This window comes from Episyrphus balteatus, chromosome 3 (assembly GCF_945859705.1).
Source record: "Episyrphus balteatus chromosome 3, idEpiBalt1.1, whole genome shotgun sequence".
Taxonomy (NCBI): domain Eukaryota; kingdom Metazoa; phylum Arthropoda; class Insecta; order Diptera; family Syrphidae; genus Episyrphus; species Episyrphus balteatus.
In genome coordinates, this window is record NC_079136.1 from 127448590 (window position 1) to 127474588 (window position 25999).

At 36.5% G+C, this 25999-nt stretch overlaps 3 protein-coding genes across 5 annotated transcripts; all 3 read right to left on the reverse strand.

Moving 5' to 3' along the window:
* Positions 1 to 580: 580 nt before the first annotated feature.
* On the reverse strand, positions 581 to 5837 carry LOC129913025 (pickpocket protein 19-like). Of its 3 annotated transcripts, XM_055991362.1 has the most exons (7): positions 5319 to 5818; positions 4620 to 5259; positions 4400 to 4549; positions 1500 to 1632; positions 1326 to 1379; positions 992 to 1234; positions 581 to 907 (listed from the first exon to the last, which is right to left on the reverse strand). In XM_055991362.1, the coding sequence occupies exons 1-7, from the start codon at positions 5504 to 5506 to the stop codon at positions 591 to 593; spliced, it is 1725 nt and encodes a 574-aa protein (XP_055847337.1). In that variant the 5' UTR covers positions 5507 to 5818; the 3' UTR covers positions 581 to 590. The 3 variants fall into 3 exon arrangements, with proteins under 3 accessions (XP_055847337.1, XP_055847339.1, XP_055847338.1); XM_055991364.1 differs by lacking the exon at positions 4400 to 4549 and having other exon boundaries at positions 4647 to 5259; positions 5319 to 5837; XM_055991363.1 differs by lacking the exon at positions 1326 to 1379 and having other exon boundaries at positions 5319 to 5824.
* Positions 5838 to 8311: 2474 nt separating this feature from the next.
* Positions 8312 to 12313, reverse strand: LOC129915230 (mucin-2-like; the record flags this gene model as incomplete). The annotated part of the gene is made up of 4 exons (XM_055994710.1): positions 8312 to 10069; positions 10132 to 10275; positions 11296 to 11302; positions 11654 to 12313. Coding segments are annotated over 4 exons (2508 nt in total), but the record flags the coding sequence as incomplete, so codon positions are not given.
* A 675-nt stretch (positions 12314 to 12988) lies between these two features.
* Positions 12989 to 18335, reverse strand: LOC129915231 (uncharacterized; the record flags this gene model as incomplete). The annotated part of the gene is made up of 5 exons (XM_055994711.1): positions 18305 to 18335; positions 17713 to 18237; positions 16114 to 16608; positions 15362 to 16020; positions 12989 to 13012 (listed from the first exon to the last, which is right to left on the reverse strand). Coding segments are annotated over exons 1-5 (1734 nt in total), but the record flags the coding sequence as incomplete, so codon positions are not given.
* Positions 18336 to 25999: the final 7664 nt, after the last annotated feature.

Consider the following 25999-nt stretch of genomic DNA (forward strand, 5'->3'; position numbering starts at 1 on the left):
ATTTGCACCTGATTTGATTTCTTTTTTCATTTGTCTTTCATTCAAAACTACTTCATTGTTCTTGTTGTCCAGCGTGTATGAGATCCTTTTGAAGACTGAATGAAAAAAATATATGAATGCGTTTGACTGCAAAAAATATAAGAAAAAAAAAATATTGCATACTTAGAGAAAATGTCCTTATGACACAAGAAATATGGAATTTTCATTCAAGATATAGGAGTATAATGGAGTCATATTGTAGTCTGAAAGGACATTCAGCAAATTGGCAAGTGCATATATTCAGTGAACCTACTCTCATGAATAATTGAAAAGGTCCTTACTGTTGGTATACTTGAAATGTCCAACAAGAACAACAACGAGCAAAAAAAAAAAAAATGAAATCCTTAAAGGTGGTCTCCTGGGAAGGACAACTATACTACAAGTCCCAAGACAAGGTTAATTTAAGCACTTTTATAAGCAAACACACAGAGGAGGCAAGCAGGACTATATTTGTTCCAATTCTGTTTTGAAGTGCGAAATTATCTTTCCCTCTCTGCTGACAAGGACGAAACTAACAACAAAAATACATTCTTTTTGGTCCTTTTTTTTCTTTATTTTTGGTAATTCTCTTCATTTACATGGAAAATTTGTCGATTGTATTGCCTTGGTACTTTTGGTAGATGGTGGTATCCATCGGCCCATCGTTTTATCTGTTGTTGCTGGAACGATTGCTGTTGCTGTAGCTGCTGCTGATGGTGGTGATGGTGTTGATTCACCATTATCAACGGAGTATTCCTTGGGGTGATCCTTGGTCGTTTTAAACGTCGATAAAAGAATTTCGGAATGTCAACACAAAGAAAATACAAAATTTCCACAGCGCTAATTAGCGAACATCCAAGAAAAAGGCCAGCAATTCCACCAAAGGACACTGTTAAGGGAAATCAAAAAAGGACGAAAAAAAAAGTAATATTTGAAAAGTTTTTCATTATTATTCTCCCTCCTTGTTTCTTACCAACCAAATCCAACCAACTAAAGACTAAACTTGTGCGATACAAGACAATCGAATCGAATCGATAATACACATCCAGATCGACGTAGGACGAGCTGTTAAGGGTATTTGCCGGCAGGTAGGTGGGCCGCACTTCGTTGATATAATTCAATGAGATGCAATTGCGGAAGCACTTGCATGTCATGCCCGGATGCCGGTTGAAGACGTATTCGTCTTCGCCTTTGCGTTTTGTATACCGGAAGAAATCTGTTTTGTAGGAACGAACGTAAAAGATGGGTCTACTGCTGTATAGATGACTTAAAGCTTAAGCCTTAAGCTCGTGTATACGTATACTTACCTTTATGCTTGTAGATACATAGAAAGTCGGACGCCTGACATACTGGATACTTACCTGTGCGAAGAAGGGAGAAACGCAAAGTTAAATCAATGATTTATTTGAGTGGCCATAGTAAATATATATAGACAATGGCAAAAAAGGAAGAAGGACATTTTGTATATGTACGTTACGTACCTTGAGGAAAAAGTAAATCCAGAGTGCAATTACAGTAGCGCATCAGGTACTCGGCGCGGCATTGGGAAAGGCAATTTTCATACATGTAAACGTGACCCGGTAGGGATTTGAAGTCTTCACTATTACGTTCATCCTATATAAGAAAATGGAGAGGGAGAGAGAAGACAGGTCATTGTTATTTGCATGAAACAAAAAAAAAAAGTAAATGCCAATCGAGACAAAATCCGGAAATAATTGGGGATTGACAAGAAATTGTTAGAACGAAGCTTGTTGAAGATGATTGAATGGCCGTAGAAGTTTTACTTGAGAAAAATAATGTTTTATAATGTGATGGTGACCATGGCAATTGGAGAAGGTATATAGGAGTTTCAATATTGATTTGGTGGAAAAAATATGGGGGCGATAAGGTTGAAATGATTGACTTTAAGGGATTTATTGAGGGAAGAACTTCAAAGAAAATAATGGACTTACATATTAAATAACGTAAATTTTTCATATGAAATATGAAGAAATGTACATAAAAACAAGAAATCCATAAAGCCCTTACAAATATTTTTGATGAAAGGGTGTTTTTTTTTTTAGGTATTGAGTTATTGTGTGAGAATGGTTTCACAACATAATTTTGTTTATTTTTTTTTAAACTTCGTGAAAAAGTTTCGGTTTGTTATGAGAACTAAGAATCTAAGAAATCTTTAAAATTATCTTGAGTGAAAGGGTGTTTTTTTTTAGAAGCAAAAATGAAATTCAGAATTAGTACCTACCTACCAAAAAAAAAAAACTGTAACAAAAATGATAATTCGATGAAATGTCCCAAGTAACAATTTTACTTGCATAAGGTCCATTTTGTTTGATTCGACAAGCTATAGTTTGTATACGTTTAGTTTTAGGCTTACTTACGCAAGTCATCCATTTTGGAAAGAAAGAAGGTCTCCCTAAGGCTATCTAGAAGTGTCAAGAAGAAGCCTTGTAAATATCAATTAAAGAAGACCTTTATAAGACCTGTTTGAACCATTCTAAAGAAGCCTTGTATTTTCAAGTGACAGAAGGCCTCTATAAGACCTGTTGAAAGAGGTTCTTGTAAGTATGCAAAGTTTTTATCCTGCAGATATGCAATGTTTGTAACACATTAGAAACAAACATTGCATTTCAATGTGAGGTTTCAATTAGCTCAAAAAATGTAGCTCAAAAAATGTGTTTTCAATTAAAATAATATTCTCATCATTTCAGAACAACAGAAAAAGCGGTGGAATTTCCAAAAAAGGTAAAGAAACAAAATAGGAAAAAATTAAAATAAATAAAATAATATGCAGAAAATGCAAAACAGAAAAAATCAAAAGAAAATAAAAAAATGAAATAAAATTCAATAAATTCTCTTTTTTTGTATGCATAAATTCAACATTTTCTATAACAACTTCTATAAGGCCTTAATTTAAAATCCTACGCAAGTAATCCGATTTGTGCATTTGGACAAACCCTTTGCAGGAAGACCTCTGTAAGGTCATTTTAAGCTGTTTGTCACAAGCTATTAGCTTGTGGATTACCTGTGAAGGAAAGTATAATGCAATTTCGGTAAAATGCGTCAAAATGATTTTCATAAGACCTGTCCTTCTTGTTATGAAAGTCAAAAAATAGCTTGCATTGACCCTTATGAAAGCTAAATTGTTTCTTGGGGTAGTAAACATTTTCATTAACGGCAGAAATAAAGAATATAAGCAGTCTATAAAAATATTTAAGATGATAGGGTTTTTTTTGTTTGGGAAATGAGGAAAATCCCCGGTAAGTCCCATAAATCAATGGTATAAATGGTGCCATCATGAAGTTTATAAAATATGTTGTCTTCACCAAGGGAATTATAAATATAAGAAGTCTTCACATTTTTTCGTATGAAAGGGTGTTTTTTTTTTAGTTGTATAGAAAATGTATGTTTATTGCAAAAACTAAGTACCTACCTAATAATAATGATGATACTTTATTCAAATTCAGAAATTATGTTACATTTGTGATTGTAACTAAGAATCTAAAGGACCTATAAGATCATTGTCAAAAGGGTGTTTTTTTTTGTATAAAAGGAAAAAGAGATGGGTTACCTAAATGAAATTTGGAACTTAAGTAACATTTTGAATAGAAACCAAAAATAAAGAGACTTCATAAAATAAGTTTAGGTGACAGGGTGTTTTTTTTTTTTGGGGAAATAAAGAAAATTCGTGATAAGTCCAAAAAAATCTGCGGTAAAGTTGATTTTGTGTGTAATCGTTTTTTGATCCTTTGGGTGGAGCTATTGAATATAATTCAATTTTAAAGTTCAAGCGACTTCAACTCCAAAGCGTTTCGCTCACTGTCGTACCTGGGCGAAACGCTTTGAAGTTGAGGTTGAGGTCACTTGAACTTTAAAATTGAAAAGGAACTAATTTTTGCCAAAAAAAAAAACAGTTTAACAAATGGTACAAGGAGTCAATATCAATACTCAGTTCTTTATTCAACGTATTCAAAACCATTTATCACAATTGAAACAGATTGGTACTGGTCAATTCTCACTGCTCCATCAAAATTTTGATACTCAAAGAGTGCGAAATACACATGTGAACACAACCGCTTACAAATTTAAGCGTTTAAAACTGGCTCTTTGTGACGCCTTGAAATGTTTTCCCAAACAAAAACTAACCCAATTTTTGGGGCGAAACCACATTCAATGTAACGTCACAAATTCCATAACCAGCGGACAGATATACCGATCCCAACGATAGCTTAATTGTCAAAATAGGATAAGTGGTTTAGATGTTATGATGGAACAGATGAAGAAAAAAATTTAAAACTCAATATAATTGAAAAATGCATCCATTCCATCAAAATCTCAATTTAAAGGAAAAATATCGGTAAGTTTCTTCAACTCAATTACTTACTTCAAAAACACATTTCCTCAATCCCGATTTGACAACTCTAGTGTCTTCATCATAAAAGTAAATCACTGGATCAACTTCCACCGAAGTCTCCGTTTTCCATGGAATAAAATATGCATCTGTAGACCAAACTGGTGGTTCATGGATTGTAACCTACACAAAAACAACATCAATCCTAAATTACATCTCTCCATCTTCACTTTCATCATCACATCAAACTCACAAGAATTCCTTTGTCAAAATCACTAACCGGCACATGATCTTCGGGTCTAATCATCAATCTCACTTGCAATCCACTTTTCGGTCCATAATTCGAATTATGATAAGGATAAAATTTATCAGCTTTCTGTCGTTTCTTCGATCGTTCACTATGCAATCCATTAAAAGCAAAACACAAACCAATTTCACTCTTTTGCAGCTCAAATTCATCACAACACTCGAAGTTATCATATCTCCATTGGCAATTTGCCAAAAACTCCTCACAAGTCCATGTCATAAAAGTGACGACTTTTGTAAAATTAATCCCATCCAAAATTTGCAAAGGTTGATCAGACACATTTCCAATCATTTCGAATTTTCCAAATGCCATTTCATTAAAAATGGCCGCAAACCGAGCGAAAAGGTCAAGTTTTTGTTTATCTGTTTCGCCGGGAAGAAATCGTTCTTGAGCGGCTTCAAGACGTTTCCAATTCAAACGGTTTGTATTGCAAATTATGATGGTTGGGAAGGATATCTGGTAGACCGGATAAGTTGTGCTAGCAACAACCGTTTGGAAAGTTCCTTCTCTGTAACGTTGTGACAGAATCATACTCACATACAACAAGCCTATCACAGTTATTGTCCAAACGATGAACCATGTTGATCTAGGTTTTTTAAATCGATTGAAAGAGGTGTTAAAAGTCTTTAACTTTTGTATATCTACCTTTCATAGATTCCAGTTGATTCTCGAAGAAAGTTATTGATAGCATGAATACTATTTCGAGTATAAAATGTCCTAATCAAGATTCGAACATCATTGTCGTTGTTGTTGTTATTTTTCTTTAAGGACCTTCCAGTTGATAGTTGGCCATTCAAAGCACTCAATACTCGCATTTCCGATGGATAAACCATGACTGACTATATGACAATGGATAATGAAAGTTTATCGTCAACACAAGGTGGAAGTTTATTTTTGCTATATATGAATTATGATTAGGTGTTTGTGAATTCTCCAAGGAATAAGCACTCGTTAATTAGACTGCCAATTATTTGAGAGAGAGAGTTGATATGTGAATTGATTGGTTGTATATAGACAGGATATTGAGGTTAAAAGAAATCATAAACAATCTTAAATTTTGAAGGTACCCTTGAGACAAACTTGTCGAGACATAAAGCATATATTATTGACAGATTTGTTGGTTTTTTTTTTTCGGAAAGCTAAGTTAATTGATTTTTGTTTTTGGTCTACACAAATGATGTCAAATGATCCACAGGGATTTTCCTTGTTTATGAGCTATTTATGGATAATGGCACATGCTTACTTTAGATTCAACTCGATTAATGGTGCGAGATCCAGTAAACATTTCCTCGAATATGACTAATATTTCCCCGTGGTGTGCTTGAGTAGTTTTGGAACTTGTTTTTAATTTATATAAGCTGCGTTCCTTTGGAAATATTTATCTACTTTTAAGTACTTAAAGCTGCTTTGAACTACTTTTTCAGTATAGCAAAGTAGATAAAAGTAGTTTTAAGTACTAAAAAGTAGATAAATATTTCCAAAGGAACGCAGCTATAATTTTGGGGTTAGTTCATGGTTCTTACTTGTAGATGGCGCTGTTGAAGCAATTTAGTTCACCGTCACAAACTCTATAACCAATGGACGTACAGATATGTAGGAATGCGATTGATTTCAATGAAGAAACATTTAATTGAAAGTCGCTAAAAATACTAATAGAAGCTTACCATTTCCCCATTTTGGAGGTGAGGTGAGCTGATTAGCCGATCTAGTACTACGATCTCGGAGTGACCTTATTCTCAGTCTTCAGTAACGCAACTATTACCATCATATATTTTTTTTTTTTAATACATCTATTACTTTTTGCACTCCATGACGCAGCCATTTGATTTCATGGGAATCAGACGCAAGGGACGCTGCGGTTTTGGAAACCTTATAGTCTTTTTTCCAGCAGCGTCACAGCTAGAGTGGTAACATTTATCATTGTGAATGAATACTGTAGTCATGCGTCATAAAAATTGCTACTCCCATATTTTTGTATTCTCATTCGGATTGAGTGATTCTTAAATTGTATTCCTTTTCTACTCCTATTCCTACTTTCACTCCTAATTCTACTCCTTTTTTCATTCTTCTACTACTTTCTACTCCTATTAAACACATATTTCAATTATTTCAATCGATCATAATTCCTGATAATGGGTACTTTCACAGACTTATAGTTGGCTAAGGAAAAACCTTAACAGAAAGCACGTTTGGTATTCTCCATTTTCTGTGTTCTTTTCAATTTTCAAGGATAAATGCATTTTATTCGTTGATATGACGACACGAAGCAGTGGTGGCTGGTGTGACGACACTGTCTGCAATTCAATTGAACATTTTCAAAAAGAAAACTTCACAAAACATTTCGTTTGATAGTTTTACTCTTGTATAGATACCGCACATCTGGTCTGGTTAGATGAACAGGAAGAACGACATACACACATCATGATGGCCCATGATTTTTGTGGTGGGATTATAGCCTTCCGTTCGAATTACTTCCACCCAAATGGAATCAAAGTTTGAAGACATTCTCACAGCAAAAAAAAAAAATAAAAACTGTTACCCAGGTAATACTTCTTGTAGTATGCCGAACCCGCCATCATGTCTGGCTGCTGATTCAGCACATATTTTCGTATGCTGGAGGCTTGCGTATGTTCTGTGGATGGCTCCAAGTCAAGACGACAATAAGGATACGTGATGACACATAACGCATGCATTTTGGTTGAATAGAAGAAAACTGTTTTTTTTTTTGGTTATATTTTTACTCAACTGGCTTGTTCAATGTTAGAACTTCTTACCGTTTTTTTTCTTCTTATCTTTTTTTGCTATTAAAGTCCCGTAAGGTATATATTTTATTCCTTTTGAGAATCTCTATTCACTCCAGTATAACTGTAACTGTAAGTGAGTTTTATTGGGAGTTTAAGGGAGGTTGTCTTTTTACCAGTTTCAAACCTTGATTTTTCAAGTTGTTTTTTTTTTTTTTTTTTTTACTTTTTATCGTTTTTGAAAGAAGATTCCCGGTAGATGCATCTCGCTAATGGATGATTGTCGGTAAGGTAGATAGAAGTAGTATCTACACACAAATTGTTTGATTTTATTTATTTTTTCTACTTTTGTTGATTTTGTGTGTAAAATCAAAATCAATTTGTTTTGAATTTAAAAGGAAGACAGCACTGCAATAAAAAATGTGAACAATCTGCAATTCAATTGCAATTGATTTAGATTTTAAGGAAGATGTCTTTGAAAACATATGTATTAAAATGTCTGAACCTACCTACTTTAAATTTTCAAGAGATAAAACTACAGATAAGGGCCGGTGCACACTAAGTTTTAAGTTTTTTTTTAACGTATGACGCAGTAATTTGTTTATACAGTAATCTAATACAAATGCGTTGACGTTGCTGCAAAGCAGGTTTCGAAAACACCGCTGCGTCACCGCACTTATGTGTGATTCCTGTAGACTCAAATGACTGCTTCATGCATACAAAAAACGCAATGTGCACCGGGCCTAGGAGTGAAACATCTAAATCCAAAAGTTATGGCTGTCCCAGACCAACGCTTTGGACAGAGTTTTTGTATGAAAAAAACCGGAACGTCGACGTTTAAAGTATTTGACTCACAAAATGGATCGGGCTCTTAAGAAAGATTAAAACAAATTAGAGTAAAATTCTTTGACGTTTTTATTTCAAGAAAAGTATAGGTACATAATTTTGTTGTAAGCATCTAAACTACATCAACATTTATAACAGGAGTAGGTGTTGTCGTCGTTGTTGTTGTTGTTGTTGTAGTCGTTGTTGTGGGCTCCGTTGTTGTAGTAGTAGTTGTTGGCTCTGTTGTTGTAGTCGTTGTTGTCGGCTCTGTTGTTGTAGTTGTTGTTGTGGGTTCTGTTGTTGTGGTTGTTGTTGTTGGCTCTGTTGTTGTGGTAGTTGTTGTGGGTTCTGTTGTTGTAGTTGTTGTTGTCGGCTCTGTTGTTGTAGTCGTTGTTGTGGGTTCTGTTGTTGTGGTTGTAGTTGTAGGCTCTGTAGTTGTAGTTGTTGTCGTTGTTGTGGGTTCTGTTGTTGTAGTTGTTGTTGTCGGCTCTGTAGTTGTAGTTGTTGTCGTTGTTGTGGGTTCTGTTGTTGTGGTTGTTGTTGTTGGCTCTGTTGTTGTGGTCGTTGTTGTGGTTGTTGTTGTAGGCTCTGTAGTTGTAGTTGTTGTCGTTGTTGTGGGTTCTGTTGTTGTAGTTGTTGTTGTCGGCTCTGTTGTTGTAGTCGTTGTTGTGGGTTCTGTTGTTGTGGTTGTTGTTGTTGGCTCTGTTGTTGTGGTCGTTGTTGTGGGTTCTGTTGTTGTGGTTGTAGTTGTAGGCTCTGTAGTTGTAGTTGTTGTCGTTGTTGTGGGTTCTGTTGTTGTAGTTGTTGTTGTCGGCTCTGTAGTTGTAGTCGTTGTTGTGGGTTCTGTTGTTGTGGTTGTTGTTGTTGGCTCTGTTGTTGTGGTCGTTGTTGTGGGTTCTGTTGTTGTGGTTGTAGTTGTAGGCTCTGTAGTTGTAGTTGTTGTCGTTGTTGTGGGTTCTGTTGTTGTAGTTGTTGTTGTCGGCTCTGTAGTTGTAGTTGTTGTCGTTGTTGTGGGTTCTGTTGTTGTGGTTGTTGTTGTTGGCTCTGTTGTTGTGGTCGTTGTTGTGGTTGTTGTTGTAGGCTCTGTAGTTGTAGTTGTTGTCGTTGTTGTGGGTTCTGTTGTTGTAGTTGTTGTTGTCGGCTCTGTTGTTGTAGTCGTTGTTGTGGGTTCTGTTGTTGTGGTTGTTGTTGTTGGCTCTGTTGTTGTGGTCGTTGTTGTGGGTTCTGTTGTTGTGGTTGTAGTTGTAGGCTCTGTAGTTGTAGTTGTTGTCGTTGTTGTGGGTTCTGTTGTTGTTGTTGTTGTCGTAGTCGTTGCCATAGGACCTTCTGGCCCCAAAGCCCCTACTGCACCAGTTACTCCTCTGAATCCTGGGTTTCCTCTTGTCCCCGTTCTTCCTTTACTTCCTTTTTGTCCTTCCGAACCTTTGTCTCCTTTTTGACCCTTTTCTCCTTCATATCCCATAGTTCCTTTTCTTCCTTTGTATCCTGTTTGCCCACGATCTCCCTTAAAACCTTTATCACCTTTTTTTCCGTCATAACCAACCAAACCATTATCACCTCGTCTACCTGTGGTACCAGGCCTTCCTGTCGAACCCGGTGAGCCCATAGGACCAGGTGGTCCCGGAGGACCAGGAATGCAAATACATCCTTTATCCGGTTGGTAATAATGACCAGAAGGAACACTTGGATTGGGGTAGTATTTCTGAATGTAAGGTTGAATTGCACCCGGTGTTTTCCATACTATTTCTGATAATGGTTTTTTCTTAGTTTCTTTTTGCAAACTAATAGTCCTTTCTTGAATCTGCGCGAAAGCAGCAAATAAAGCTGAAGCTAGAAATAGAGAAAAAAAATTATTAAAAAGTCTATTTTTTGTTTGAAAATCAAATTCTTACCTAAAATTAACAAACCGATCACTTCTTTCATTTTTGACTTTCTGCGGTTCGATAGGCCTAAAGAACTTCTTTTATAGAAATTTATTGGATTTTTTTTTTTTCTTAGTTCACGATCACATTCATGACGATAAAGGGGATTGACATCTGTAACGGTTGTTTTTTTTTTTTAACAAAAAAATCAAATATTTCTGATATGAAGATAAAACTAAAAATAATTGACCCAAATTATGTTAAATTATGCGATTTCGAGATATGCAAATATAACTACATTTTTTTAATTTAAACTGGTTACAGACCTTGAAGACTAATGAGTCAACACAGGTAAATGGTCTAGAAAAAATAAAAAAAAAAATTGGAATTGCAAAATTTTTAATAAAGTGTGGGCAATTAGAACGAAATTTAAAATCTTTTAAAGAAAAAATTTGAATTTTAACACAGAAATGTAGAAAACTAGTTTTGGATCCTTTAAAGGTCTTTTAAAATCACCTATAGGGTGCAAGTGTAAAATTATTTACTTACGGTAATATGTACTCTCATAAAAATAATAACATTATTTGTTGTCAAGCAATATAGTTCTTGACCCATAATCGACTCTTCTTGAGCTTGTATGTTACTTCTTAATATAACTCTTTTTGATTTCTACCTTTTCAATTTAAATCTTTTTATATCTCAACTTCGATTTCAAATGGAAACCCTGAACTTGTGTCGAGCTATTTTGTAGTAAACGTTTTTTCTTGGTTTAGTTCGAAAACATTGTAAGTTTACAGGAGCTCCAAATTAGTTCTGAAAGCGTTTCCACATTCGATGTCCTGGTAGCAGAGGAACCATCATTTGTTCATCACATGTGTTCTTAATCTAAGTTAAGTTATTTCAATCGCTGAACACTTTCTCTCAAAAATATAAAACAAATAGTAGCAGATTCTGGACCAATAGCAAAAAGAAAACTAAAATGAAACAATTTTTCAAGCAGGTGAAAAATTTTAAAAATCAAGACGAAAAATACCTATTTTCGATTAGAATCCCAAAAAAGAAAATATATACAAATATATACATACGAATAAACTTATTTGTAAATAAAATTTTCTATTCGGAATAGCTCAAAGGACGGTAACTTCAGCCATTAGAAACAATGAAAGCAATAAATGTTTTCCAATTCATTAAAACCTTTAAGCTGTAATAAGTGTTTATACAATATTTATGTATTTGCATTTAAGATTTGAGAATACATTGTTCTGTCCTAATTAATTATTGTCTATAATAGCTGTCCAGTTATTTGGCTCTTCCGTTGTTGTGGCTCCGTTGTTGTTGTCCTTGTTGTAGGATCCGTTGTTGTAGTCGTTGATGTTGATTCTGTTGTTGTTGTTGTTGAATCTAAACTTATCGTTACGTCTATAAGGGGAGTCCTAGTAGTGGTAGATGTTGTAGTTGTTGTAGTCGTAGTTGTGGGCTCTGTTGTCGTAGTTGTTGTTGTGGGCTCTGTTGTAGTAGTTGTTGTTGTGGGCTCTGTTGTAGTAGTTGTTGTTGTGGGCTCTGTTGTAGTAGTTGTTGTTGTGGGCTCTGTTGTAGTAGTTGTTGTTGTGGGCTCTGTGGTTGTTGTAGTAGTTGTTGGTTCTGTAGTGGTTGTCGTTGTTGTGGGCTCTGTTGTAGTAGTTGTTGTTGTGGGCTCTGTTGTAGTAGTTGTTGTTGTGGGCTCTGTTGTAGTAGTTGTTGTTGTGGGCTCTGTTGCTGTAGTTGTTGTTGTGGGCTCTGTGGTTGTAGTTGTTGTTGTGGGCTCTGTGGTTGTAGTTGTTGTCGTTGTTGTGGGCTCTGTTGTAGTAGTTGTTGTTGTTAGATCTGTGGTTGTAGTTGTTGTCGTTGTTGTGGGCTCTGTTGTAGTAGTTGTTGTTGTGGGCTCTGTGGTTGTTGTAGTAGTTGTTGGTTCTGTAGTGGTTGTCGTTGTTGTGGGCTCTGTTGTAGTAGTTGTTGTTGTGGGCTCTGTGGTTGTAGTTGTTGTCGTTGTTGTGGGTTCTGTTGTAGTAGTTGTTGTTGTGGGCTCTGTGGTTGTAGTAGTAGTTGTTGGTTCTGTAGTTGTTGTCGTTGTTGTAAGCTCTGTTGTAGTAGTTGTTGTTGTGGGCTCTGTGGTTGTAGTAGTAGTTGTTGGTTCTGTAGTTGTAGTTGTTGTTGTGGGCTCTGTGGTTGTTGTAGTAGTTGTTGGTTCTGTAGTTGTAGTTGTTGTTGTGGGCTCTGTTGTAGTAGTTGTTGTTGTGGGCTCTGTGGTTGTAGTAGTAGTTGTTGGTTCTGTAGTTGTTGTCGTTGTTGTGGGCTCTGTTGTAGTAGTTGTTGTTGTGGGCTCTGTGGTTGTAGTAGTAGTTGTTGGTTCTGTAGTTGTTGTCGTTGTTGTGGGCTCTGTTGTAGTAGTTGTTGTTGTGGGCTCTGTGGTTGTAGTTGTTGTCGTTGTTGTGGGTTCTGTTGTAGTAGTTGTTGTTGTGGGCTCTGTGGTTGTAGTAGTAGTTGTTGGTTCTGTAGTTGTTGTCGTTGTTGTGGGCTCTGTTGTAGTAGTTGTTGTTGTGGGCTCTGTGGTTGTAGTTGTTGTCGTTGTTGTGGGTTCTGTTGTAGTAGTTGTTGTTGTGGGCTCTGTGGTTGTAGTAGTAGTTGTTGGTTCTGTAGTTGTTGTCGTTGTTGTGGGCTCTGTTGTAGTAGTTGTTGTTGTGGGCTCTGTGGTTGTAGTAGTAGTTGTTGGTTCTGTAGTTGTAGTTGTTGTTGTGGGCTCTGTGGTTGTTGTAGTAGTTGTTGGTTCTGTAGTTGTAGTTGTTGTTGTGGGCTCTGTTGTAGTAGTTGTTGTTGTGGGCTCTGTGGTTGTAGTAGTAGTTGTTGGTTCTGTAGTTGTAGTTGTTGTTGTGGGCTCTGTGGTTGTTGTAGTAGTTGTTGGTTCTGTAGTGGTTGTCGTTGTTGTGGGCTCTGTTGTAGTAGTTGTTGTTGTGGGCTCTGTGGTTGTAGTAGTAGTTGTTGGTTCTGTAGTTGTAGTTGTTGTTGTGGGCTCTGTGGTTGTTGTAGTAGTTGTTGGTTCTGTAGTTGTAGTTGTTGTTGTGGGCTCTGTTGTAGTAGTTGTTGTTGTGGGCTCTGTGGTTGTAGTAGTAGTTGTTGGTTCTGTAGTTGTTGTCGTTGTTGTGGGCTCTGTGGTTGTAGTAGTAGTTGTTGGTTCTGTAGTTGTAGTTGTTGTTGTGGGCTCTGTGGTTGTTGTAGTAGTTGTTGGTTCTGTAGTTGTAGTTGTTGTTGTGGGCTCTGTTGTAGTAGTTGTTGTTGTGGGCTCTGTGGTTGTAGTAGTAGTTGTTGGTTCTGTAGTTGTAGTTGTTGTTGTGGGCTCTGTGGTTGTTGTAGTAGTTGTTGGTTCTGTAGTTGTTGTCGTTGTTGTGGGCTCTGTTGTAGTAGTTGTTGTTGTGGGCTCTGTGGTTGTAGTAGTAGTTGTTGGTTCTGTAGTTGTAGTTGTTGTTGTGGGCTCTGTGGTTGTTGTAGTAGTTGTTGGTTCTGTAGTTGTAGTTGTTGTTGTGGGCTCTGTTGTAGTAGTTGTTGTTGTGGGCTCTGTGGTTGTAGTAGTAGTTGTTGGTTCTGTAGTTGTTGTCGTTGTTGTGGGCTCTGTGGTTGTAGTAGTAGTTGTTGGTTCTGTAGTTGTTGTCGTTGTTGTGGGCTCTGTTGTAGTAGTTGTTGTTGTGGGCTCTGTGGTTGTAGTAGTAGTTGTTGGTTCTGTAGTTGTAGTTGTTGTTGTGGGCTCTGTGGTTGTTGTAGTAGTTGTTGGTTCTGTAGTTGTAGTTGTTGTTGTGGGCTCTGTTGTAGTAGTTGTTGTTGTGGGCTCTGTGGTTGTAGTAGTAGTTGTTGGTTCTGTAGTTGTTGTCGTTGTTGTGGGCTCTGTGGTTGTAGTAGTAGTTGTTGGTTCTGTAGTTGTAGTTGTTGTTGTGGGCTCTGTGGTTGTTGTAGTAGTTGTTGGTTCTGTAGTTGTAGTTGTTGTTGTGGGCTCTGTTGTAGTAGTTGTTGTTGTGGGCTCTGTGGTTGTAGTAGTAGTTGTTGGTTCTGTAGTTGTAGTTGTTGTTGTGGGCTCTGTGGTTGTTGTAGTAGTTGTTGGTTCTGTAGTGGTTGTCGTTGTTGTGGGCTCTGTTGTAGTAGTTGTTGTTGTGGGCTCTGTGGTTGTAGTTGTTGTCGTTGTTGTGGGTTCTGTTGTAGTAGTTGTTGTTGTGGGCTCTGTGGTTGTAGTAGTAGTTGTTGGTTCTGTAGTTGTTGTCGTTGTTGTGGGCTCTGTTGTAGTAGTTGTTGTTGTGGGCTCTGTGGTTGTAGTAGTAGTTGTTGGTTCTGTAGTTGTAGTTGTTGTTGTGGGCTCTGTTGTAGTAGTTGTTGTTGTGGGCTCTGTGGTTGTAGTTGTTGTTGTGGGCTCTGTGGTTGTAGTTGTTGTCGTTGTTGTGGATTCTGTTGTAGTAGTTGTTGTTGTGGGCTCTGTGGTTGTAGTAGTAGTTGTTGGTTCTGTAGTTGTTGTCGTTGTTGTGGGCTCTGTTGTAGTAGTTGTTGTTGTGGGCTCTGTGGTTGTAGTAGTAGTTGTTGGTTCTGTAGTTGTAGTTGTTGTTGTGGGCTCTGTGGTTGTTGTAGTAGTTGTTGGTTCTGTAGTTGTAGTTGTTGTTGTGGGCTCTGTTGTAGTAGTTGTTGTTGTGGGCTCTGTGGTTGTAGTAGTAGTTGTTTGTTCTGTAGTTGTAGTTGTTGTTGTGGGCTCTGTGGTTGTTGTAGTAGTTGTTGGTTCTGTAGTGGTTGTCGTTGTTGTGGGCTCTGTTGTAGTAGTTGTTGTTGTGGGCTCTGTGGTTGTAGTTGTTGTCGTTGTTGTGGGTTCTGTTGTAGTAGTTGTTGTTGTGGGCTCTGTGGTTGTAGTAGTAGTTGTTGGTTCTGTAGTTGTTGTCGTTGTTGTGGGTTCTGTTGTAGTAGTTGTTGTTGTTGGCTCTGTGGTTGTAGTAGTAGTTGTTGGTTCTGTAGTTGTAGTTGTGGTTGTGGGCTCTGTGGTTGTTGTAGTAGTTGTTGGTTCTGTAGTTGTAGTTGTTGTTGTGGGCTCTGTTGTAGTAGTTGTTGTTGTGGGCTCTGTGGTTGTGGTTGTTGTCGTTGTTGTGGGCTCTGTTGTAGTAGTTGTTGTTGTGGGCTCTGTGGTTGTAGTAGTAGTTGTTGGTTCTGTAGTTGTAGTTGTTGTTGTGGGCTCTGTTGTAGTAGTTGTTGTTGTGGGCACTGTGGTTGTAGTAGTAGTTGTTGGTTCTGTAGTTGTAGTTGTTGTCGTGGGCTCTGTTGTAGTAGTTGTTGTTGTGGGCTCTGTGGTTGTAGTTGTTGTCGTTGTTGTGGGTTCTGTTGTAGTAGTTGTTGTTGTGGGCTCTGTGGTTGTAGTAGTAGTTGTTGGTTCTGTAGTTGTTGTCGTTGTTGTGGGTTCTGTTGTAGTAGTTGTTGTTGTTGGCTCTGTGGTTGTAGTAGTAGTTGTTGGTTCTGTAGTTGTAGTTGTGGTTGTGGGCTCTGTGGTTGTTGTAGTAGTTGTTGGTTCTGTAGTTGTAGTTGTTGTTGTGGGCTCTGTTGTAGTAGTTGTTGTTGTGGGCTCTGTGGTTGTGGTTGTTGTCGTTGTTGTGGGCTCTGTTGTAGTAGTTGTTGTTGTGGGCTCTGTGGTTGTAGTAGTAGTTGTTGGTTCTGTAGTTGTAGTTGTTGTTGTGGGCTCTGTTGTAGTAGTTGTTGTTGTGGGCACTGTGGTTGTAGTAGTAGTTGTTGGTTCTGTAGTTGTAGTTGTTGTCGTGGGCTCTGTTGTAGTAGTTGTTGTTGTGGGCTCTGTGGTTGTGGTAGTAGTTGTTGGTTCTGTAGTGGTTGTCGTTGTTGTGGGCTCTGTTGTAGTAGTTGTTGTTGTGGGCTCTGTGGTTGTAGTTGTTGTCGTTGTTGTGGGTTCTGTTGTAGTAGTTGTTGTTGTGGGCTCTGTGGTTGTAGTAGTAGTTGTTGGTTCTGTACTTGTTGTCGTTGTTGTGGGCTCTGTTGTAGTAGTTGTTGTCGTGGGCTCTGTTGTAGTAGTTGTTGTGGGCTCTGTTGTAGTAGTTGTTGTTGTGGGCTCTGTGGTTGTAGTTGTTGTCGTTGTTGTGGTCTCTGTTGTAGTAGTTGTTGTTGTGGGCTCTGTGGTTGTAGTTGTTGAAGTTGTTGTGGGCTCTGTTGTAGTAGTTGTTGTTGTGGGCTCTGTTGTAGTAGTTGTTGTTGTAGGCTCTGTGGTTGTAGTAGTAGTTGTTGGTTCTGTAGTTGTAGTTGTTGTTGTGGGCTCTGTGGTTGTTGTAGTAGTTATTGGTTCTGTAGTGGTTGTCGTTGTTGTGGGCTCTGTTGTAGTAGTTGTTGTCGTGGGCTCTGTTGTAGTAGTTGTTGTTGTGGGCTCTGTTGTAGTAGTTGTTGTTGTGGGCTCTTTGGTTGTGGTTGTTGTCATTGTTGTGGGCTCTGTTGTAGTAGTTGTTGTTGTGGGCTCTGTGGTTGTAGTAGTAGTTGTTGGTTCTGTAGTTGTAGTTGTTGTTGTGGGCTCTGTTGTAGTAGTTGTTGTTGTAGGCTCTGTGGTTGTAGTAGTAGTTGTTGGTTCTGTAGTTGTAGTTGTTGTTGTGGGCTCTGTGGTTGTTGTAGTAGTTGTTGGTTCTGTAGTGGTTGTCGTTGTTGTGGGCTCTGTTGTAGTAGTTGTTGTCGTGGGCTCTGTTGTAGTAGTTGTTGTTGTGGGCTCTGTTGTAGTAGTTGTTGTTGTGGGCTCTGTGGTTGTGGTTGTTGTCGTTGTTGTGGGCTCTGTTGTAGTAGTTGTTGTCGTGGGCTCTGTTGTAGTAGTTGTTGTTGTGGGCTCTGTTGTAGTAGTTGTTGTTGTGGGCTCTGTGGTTGTAGTAGTAGTTGTTGGTTCTGTAGTTGTAGTTGTTGTCGTGGGCTCTGTTGTAGTAGTTGTTGTTGTGGGCTCTGTGGTTGTTGTCGTTGTTGTGGGCTCTGTTGTAGTAGTTGTTGTTGTGGGCTCTGTGGTTGTAGTAGTAGTTGTTGGTTCTGTAGTTGTAGTTGTTGTTGTGGTTGTAGTAGTAGTTGTTGGTTCTGTAGTTGTAGTTGTTGTTGTGGGCTCTGTTGTAGTAGTTGTTGTTGTGGGCTCTGTGGTTGTAGTAGTAGTTGTTGGTTCTGTAGTTGTAGTTGTTGTCGTGGGCTCTGTTGTAGTAGTTGTTGTTGTGGGCTCTGTGGTTGTTGTCGTTGTTGTGGGCTCTGTTGTAGTAGTTGTTGTTGTGGGCTCTGTGGTTGTAGTAGTAGTTGTTGGTTCTGTAGTTGTAGTTGTTGTTGTGGTTGTAGTAGTAGTTGTTGGTTCTGTAGTTGTAGTTGTTGTTGTGGGCTCTGTTGTAGTAGTTGTTGTTGTGGGCTCTGTGGTTGTGGTTGTTGTCGTTGTTGTAGGCTCTGTTGTAGTAGTTGTTGTTGTGGGCTCTGTTGTAGTAGTTGTTGTTGTGGGCTCTGTGGTTGTAGTTGTTGTCGTTGTTGTGGGCTCTGTTGTAGTAGTTGTTGTTGTGGGCTCTGTGGTTGTAGTAGTAGTTGTTGGTTCTGGTGTTGTAGTTCCCATTTTACCGGATGGTCCAATAGCCCCTGTTTGACCAATCATTCCTCTTGACCCTACCTGTCCTCTTCTGCCTTTCATTCCTTTCCTTCCTGCTTGTCCTTCCGATCCTCTTATTCCTTTTTGACCTTTTTCTCCATCTTCACCTTGGATTCCTTTACTTCCTGCAAGTCCTCTAGCACCACGATCTCCTTTTAAACCTCTTTCGCCATTTTTTCCCTTATAACCTATAAAACCGTCATCTCCTCTTCCTCCTTTCACTCCTGGTCTTCCTGTTGTCCCCGGCACACCCATAGCACCAGGTGGTCCAGGAAGTCCCGGTAAACATATACATCCTTTCGATGGTTGATAATACGGTTGAATAGCTGCACTTGGGTATTTAGGATTCGGGTAATATTTTTGAATGTAAGGCCGCACTTGACTTGGTGTTTTCCATATTATTTGTGATGCTGGTTTTTTCGTTGTTGCTGGTTTTTTCTTAAATAATCCAAAAGTTCTTCCTTCTATCTGAGCAGAAACAAGAATTATAGCTGAAGCTGGAATTAAATTAATAAAATTTTAACAAATATTTCGTAATTGGCTTTTTTTATATCAAAAGCTTACCTAAAATTAGCAAACCGATCACTGCTTTCATTTTGATTCTTCTGCGCGCGGTAATCTTAGAAAACTTCTTTTATATAAATTTTTTTGTGCATAATATATCTTCTAATGCGCTAAATCTTTGCCAATATTTTTTCAAGATTCTTCCCAGGGCACGAGTAACTAATTATAGTTAAAGCACTAATACTTATCAACTGTTACCTTTACATACATGGGTTCGAATAATTATGTTAAATTATGCCATGTGGTTTCGTGCTAAGAACTGGTTACAAACGTCATTTAGATTTGGAAGACTTGAGGTCCATCAGCCTTTAATACCAAAATCCTTATATATCAAGAATCATTTTTTGAATATTTTATAAGGTTTTGTTTATTCATAATCTACAAATAGAGCCATGTTAATTTACAGTGCTGTACATAAAATTAGGTTCAGTTTTTCGTTTTTGTCGCAAAGAATCTTTTTGAGCAGCTCCCTTTTCTAGAGCTCTTAGCCCTAAGCAGCAAATCTTACATTTTTTTTCCTGTTAAATAAACAATCTTTACCAAGCTTTAAAACGTAGTGTATTCAAATGACCTATATAATATGATAATTCTAATAAACGAAGAAGAATTTACTACGATCTTGTTTTATAGACTAGTTCCCTTGTAAATTTTCAAAGCTTAGTTCAATATACCTTAATTAATTTATGTAGATCAAAAAATATCTACATAATTTATTCATAAGACAAATGATAGGCCTAAATTTATGTTTTGTTTTATAAGAAACCTGTTAATGTAAACAGTCAGCAAAATGCTCTGATTTGGAAATTTGATAAATTTATTATAATCAACGAGGGGTCAATGTACAAGGTATGGCAGAAACAAATGCTGATAGGTATTTTATTAGTCAGACTAGGTTGTATGTCAGCATAACAAAAAAGTCTGGATGCGATTGGTCTACCCACTATGTCTCTGAATGTGCCCTTGAAAATTTAGACATTGTTTTTTTGTTATATATAAAACGCAAATTTGTAATTTTGTTTGCAAAACATTGTCTTCATCAGGTGTCCATTATGCGATTCCTTCTAGAATACCTACTAGAAGAAAGTTGTTCCATAGTTAGTGCGTCAGATAAAATTTTATATACAACGGGACAAAAGTCGGACCAAAGTCTCGAAACAAGTTTTTATTCAAAGATATGAGTTCACTGTGAAAAGGCCTGCCCGTTTAGATAAAAAAATACAGATTTTTTTTTTAAGGATTTTCGAGAAAAAATCAAGGTTAACCCCTTGCCTAAAAAATAGGGATTTTCAAAAGTTTCTTCAAAATCCATTGAGTGATACATCAAAAGAAGGGCCTCTTTAAGCTCTATTCATAACTGAAAACCAAAAGTTCCTTGAAGGTCTGGTCGCTGAGTTATTGGCATCGAAATATCGAAAAATCGAAATATTTTTTTTTCTTTTATTCGGAAGCAGATATTTTCGGATCAAGGTCTCGGAACAAGATTTGGTTTGGAGATATGAGTTCACAATAAGCAGGCCTATAAATTTGGGTTAAAAAATTACAAATCTATTTTTTTAAGGATTTTCGAGAAAAAATCAAGGTTAACCCCTTGCCTACAAAATAGGAATTTTCAAAAATTTCCTTCAAATCCATCGAGTGATACATCAAAAGAAGGGCCTCTTTAAGGTCTACTCATAACTGAAAACCAAAAGTTTCGCTGAATTATTCGCAATCGAAAAATCGAGAAAATCAGTCACAGAGCCAAAAATTGGCAATATTATTTGAATTTTTTTAAAATCATTTCCTTAAACATAATTAATATTCTTTAATACTTCACAAGCATCATTAATTATAATATTGACTCCACCTTTGATGGTTATTACCTCTTTAGTCTTGGTATAGAAATCCGTCGTTTCCATTGAAATCAAACTAATAATAAAAATTCCTTACATAATCCCCTTTCTCCTTCCAAATCCTTCCTTCATATACCTATCCTATGGTCCTTCTAATTTAATAGAGCAATTCAAATCGTATAAGCTCAGTCCATTTATCCCGTTCTCAAAAGCCATCTAGATAATCATGCACGAACATTAAAAATGAAAAAAAAAAAAAAAAAAATTATAAAAACCCTACTTACTCCTCGGGCGAATTACTCTTCGTCTTTTTCACAGAAGAAAAATATCACGGAAAGTCCAGTGTCGTTAGTTAACAAAAGGTGCAAGAAAAAAAAATCACAAATCCCTCATCTAAAAGTCCGTCTTATCCGGTCTTATTTTCCAGACAAAAATACAAAAAAAAAATAAATTAAAAAAAAAAAAACACCGAAGTACCCAACATTAATCCTTTGCCACTAGCAATTTTCCGTGTCCTTTCAGAGAGTTTTATGTGTGTGTGTATATGTGTTTAAAAAATCTGTGTGTGTGTGTGTTTTTTTTTCGTGTCATTTAGAGTGATATTTTTTCGCAAATAATAAACGACGACTACACAGAAAACGAAGTCATTCTTCATATTATCCTTAAGCTCTCTCTCTTTCCAGAGGTGAAGAGGTAAAAATTGCACCTTATCACGCGGCGGGCTTAGAAATAACTGGAGGGGGCTTCGCGCTAATTCATTTGCCCTTTTTTCCCATATACATTACCACAAAGAGTTTACAATTTAACTGTCACGCCAACTGGCATAACGTCAGATATTTTCTTCCCACCTATATCTGCTGCGTGCAGCACAGTAACCCCCCCTGCCCCCTCCCAAATTTGGATCAAGGGTGGGAGAGGGTTATTACCATAACTTGACGGGTGATTATTTCATAATAACTTGCGTATTATCCTTTTGCATGTGAATGTACTGTGCCTTTGCATATCCTTTGTTGGTTATAATAATTTTGTGTTTTTTTTTTTTTTGCTTAAATCATATCCCTACCCTACATATACTTCCCGGTCCGTATGCTTTAGTCATAATCCGCATCCGCCTTGAAACTCCTTTTTTTTGGTGGGGGTGGTGGTGAGATAGGGTGGATGTAGGCAGGATATTATACTCACTTATATTTTGAATGTAACCATTTTTGGTTTGGAGTTTTGTTAACTTTATTTTTTTTTTTTTTTTTTGTTTTTTTTTTTTTTGTTTGTTGCCTGTTTGGTCCTTGATATGCTTTTACATGCGAACCGTGAAAAAGGAATTTATTATTATCAAACTCACTCGGTTGGAATATAATGGCGCAACAACAAGGAAAATAAAGCACGCAGGATGTTTTTCTCTTTTTTTTTCCTCTGTTTTTTTTTTTTTTTTTTTTTTTTTTTTGAAATTTGGAGGATTTCCATAGAGTTTTTTTTTTTGTTAATGGTTCGATAAAAAATTGCTCCACACTGACTGTGTGGTGTGTGAAACATAGAGATAGTGTAGTTTATGACCTTTAAGTGGATTTTCTATTTTTAGCGGCAACAAAAATATGCCATTAAAATTGTAATTTTCTATAGCAATCAATTAAGTAGGCAGAGAGTTTTTTTTTTATTTTGTCGTAATTTATGAATTTATATGTCAAGTCTTTTCATCAAAATAATTGCTTAACTGCCCATAAAACGGTTGAGTGTTGGTGAAAGGCTTTCATAAAAATGTACAGTACTAATAGAATTTTCTTTATGGAATATGAGTGACTGATGGGTTTTCTAACTTCTTCAAAATGTTTTTGAATGTTTTTTTCTGATCAAGTATTAATTTGTGTACCAAGTACCTAACTCAGTCTATTTACAATTTTGTACACATCCGAAAAAATTAATGAATTGATCTAATAATTAAAAAAAAAATTTGGAAGACATCTCTATGCAGGACAAAAATGATTGGCCTTTTGTTCGATTTTAACTTGATCTTTTTGTTAAGAATCGGGGTCTCGCCAAAAAAAAAAAAAAACAAATTAGAGATTAAATCAAAACCAACAAAACAATGAAGGAGAAATAGAAAATACCTAAAAAAAAAAGAAAGGTTTTACGTTGGGCGCCAATTAAATATATTTTTATTTCTTTTTTTGGCACAGAAAATTCGTAGAAATAAAATGAGAAAGCTATGAGTTTCAAATCTTATTCATAATCATATGAAGAGAGTGAAAAAAATAAGAGAATCAAGGTCTTTATTTTCGTACGTTGGGCGCCATTTTAGTTTTTTTTTTTTTAAATTTTTAATTACTGGTGCAAATTCACTCTCATAAAAAATCCATCATTCGTTGAAAAGTTTAAACAAATCTTAAGAGGCGTAGGAACATAATGTTTCCACGTTGGGCGCCATTTAAAGTCTGTTTTAACTTTTCAATGAGTGATGAATTTTTTCTAAGAATTAATTTGCACCAGTGAATATACCTAGTTATCTTACCAAGGTGATATTGATATGGTACTATCAAATTACAAGCACATCAACTTATTAAAAGGAAATAAAATTACTAATAAACTATTTTAATAGTACAAAAACTGGGTAACAACTCGATTCCTTGAACGACAGATAAGAACTAAACCACAGAACAGTTGGGCTAAGTTCGTGTTTGAAATATTTATATATAAAAAAAAAAATTATAAACAGAACTGAAGAGAATTTGAAAACTATAAACTTGTATTCCTCTATTGACGGCAATTTAATAAAGTTTTATGTTTTAATTCGTATGTTCTACAAATGTTGTTTTTTTTTTAAGTTAATAGTTGTAGAACGGCTACGTTGGCCACCCCTTAAAAAGCTGTTCGTTGATATTTTCTAATAAAGCTATCATGTCTTTGTTATAGGATTAACAATAAAAATTAACTACACAAAAAAATTAAAGTTTTACGTTGGGCGCCATTTAAAAATATAACTTTATATTTGAAACCAACTGTAGCTAATATGCAAGTAGATTTACTTGACTTGACAATATAGAATTCTGCTAAGTTATATTCACGAACAACAAAAAGAATAGAAATGAAAAAAAAAAATTCCTACGTTGGGCGCCATTTAAGAATTTATTTATCTTATATAAAACTGACTTCTAATGTTATCAAAAATTTAAATTCTTCCTTAGAAATGAGGTCTCATAGTTACATCCACAGACAACATCAATTTAAATAGTGAAGTCTATGTTTACAACAAACATTCATACTTCGTTGGGCGTCATTTATGAAAATGTGTCTATTTGATTATGCTTACGATAAGAGTTGTCAGTTTAGTTGTTACATGGGCTTTATATTGTCAGCATCAATGAATAATAAAACCATCGATAAGATATACATAGATATTCCCACATTGGGCGCCATTTAAAGAATTGTTTCCAATAACAAACATCTGATCCTTAGGATAATCTTTAAATCCAATTTTCGATATAGCAAAAAATTCAATTTTCAAGACACAAGGACACATCCAAAAATTTATATTATATGAATATCCTTCGAACGAAAAAAAAACAAAAAAACGAAGAACAACAAAAATGCCATTGAAAAGAATCTAATCAAATGGATAAAGGATGTCAAATTGAAACATTCCCCCTAAAGGCCAAAGCAAATGTCTTTGGTTAAACAATGTCATTGTTGAATATCTATCTCTCTCTCTCGATAATAAAGAAGAGAAAAAAGGACACGAGATAAAAAAAAAAGTTTACCAGAGATATTTTACCCTGTGAACGTCAAAGAGCTATGGATCGCCTGCCTAGGTTTATTAAATTTTATCCAATTACATCCCGAAAATCCTTTCCATCCGGAAGGCAAATAAAATCGGAATAAAAATCTTCCAGGAGCAAGCAATAGAGAGAGCAAACGGGCATTTTTTTTAAGTTTTGTTTGTTTCCCAGTGTTATTTGTCAAACTCAATTCCTGTGTGGCATACGTACATGTCACCATCTCACTACTACCACTACCACTTTTGGGTGCCTCCAGCAAAAACGGGCTGTGTTGTCACTATGCCACCGTTGATTCCTATCCAAAGGATAAACAGTCAACTGATAAGCTCGGAAATAACGTCACATTGATGATTTGGTCGAAGTTTGCTGTTGCTGGATTTGAGTTGAAAACATGCAAACAAAATAAAAACAAAAGGAAAATCGAGAGAACAAAATTCAAAAAACCGAACCAACCATTTGCCACACAGGATGTCGTGGAATTTAATAGGATTTTTGAATTCTTTCATGTCCTTCTGATATCACGGAGTCGGAAAATGAAAAAAAAAATCCTTGTTTTTTATCGCCTGAAGGTAAGGTAAACACTAACCGCCTCACCTTGATCTTTGTGGAAAATGTTTGTCACCTTGTCATAGGGCGTAGGAGTGAGAGAGAATATTTTTTTTTTTATTCCTTAGGATTGAAGGTCCTTTTTATGTTTTTAATTTTTTTTTATATATATTTTTTTTTTCTATGAAATCTGAGAGTGTCAACACGATATTAAATAAAATGGGAAAACGTTTCATAATTTATTTGCTCTGGGTGCGCGCGGAGTGGTATAGTGTTGAAAGGGGAGGAGGGGGCAAAAGGATCCTGTTGCCGCCATTAACCACCTTTCATGAACTATATACTGCCAGAGTTGTTGGGTGAATATGGAATTTAAATGTACCTAAACCTCTACTTTTCACCCTCCGCGAGGGGAGGGTGGTAGAAAGGTTCGGATTGTTTTAATGGAGAGAAAAACGTGTGTATGACGGTTTGGCGACAGGACAGGAAAAAAAAACTGTATTTTATTTGTTGGTAGGTTTTTGAATATCTGTGAGCAGCTTTGAATTTTTCATTCATTGGTGGTTTGGGAAAATTGTCGCCACTTTGATTTATATTTCATGAATTAATATCGCACCAGTGATTTATGTGACTTCAATGGAAGTTTTATATCCAATGTGGATTTTTGTTGCTGTTGTTAATTTTAAAGGTGAACGTGATGAAAAAAAAACAAACTGTTATTTAATTATTTTGGGGGAAGTTAAGTTAATGGCGCGGAGCAGCTCGGCAGTGACATGTTGATTATTTTATGTAAAGTCAACAACATTGTATAGGTGTTGGATTTTTCTTTGGTGACATTAAGCAGTCAGGTTGAAATTTTCGGGCTAAAAAATAGAAGTTAATGAAATTAATGTCAAGTGAAAGAATTAATGGAACTATTTCTCCAACAATTAAGCCCTCTAATAACTCATAACTCAATAAAATCTTGTTTAGCATGAAACAGTTAAGCAACAAGAGCCTGTTCCTTCCTTCATAAAAGAGTGTGTTTTTTTAAGAAATTAGTAGTTGAAATACTTAAATGGCGCCCAACATAAAAACATCCATTTTTATATTTAATCTAAACGCTTTTCTTGGTTTTCTGTGGCTTATTTTTGGAATGGAAGATTGAAAAAGTGTGGAATTAGAAATGCAAAAAAATAAAACTCGGCAAAGTCAAGGAAGAGATGCTGGGTGGAGAGGTTTTATGGAGAAGTGTCATGATTTGGAAAAGCTCTCAATTACTTCCCGAGTAAAAATGGAATTTCGTGGCACCACCGCACTGCTGCACCACGTCTGTACCATCATCAGAAATTTCTATTACCGCTGCACCACATCTGCACCATAATAAAACTTTTCTAAGATACCGAAAAGAAAAAATATGAAACAAAATTCGCTGCACCACCGCCACACCACGACTGCACCACGTCCGCATCATTTCATTTTGTATGAAAAAATCGGCGCACCAACGCCACACCGCAGCTGCACCATCGCCGTTTGGTGAATTTTTCATTCAAAATGAAATGGTGCGTACTTGG

What these genes read in the sequence shown, in the direction of transcription:
- LOC129913025 (XM_055991362.1), bottom strand. Translation starts at nt 5,506, where the DNA reads ATGGTTTATCCATCGGAAATGCGAGTATTGAGTGCTTTGAATGGCCAA. An exon ending in TCAACTGGAATCTATGAAAG is followed by an intron (nt 5,260 to 5,318) that starts GTAGATATACAA and finishes TAAAAAACCTAG; the next exon opens with ATCAACATGGTTCATCGTTT. An exon ending in ATGTATCTACAAGCATAAAG is followed by an intron (nt 1,235 to 1,325) that starts GTAAGTATACGT and finishes CCTACAAAACAG; the next exon opens with ATTTCTTCCGGTATACAAAA.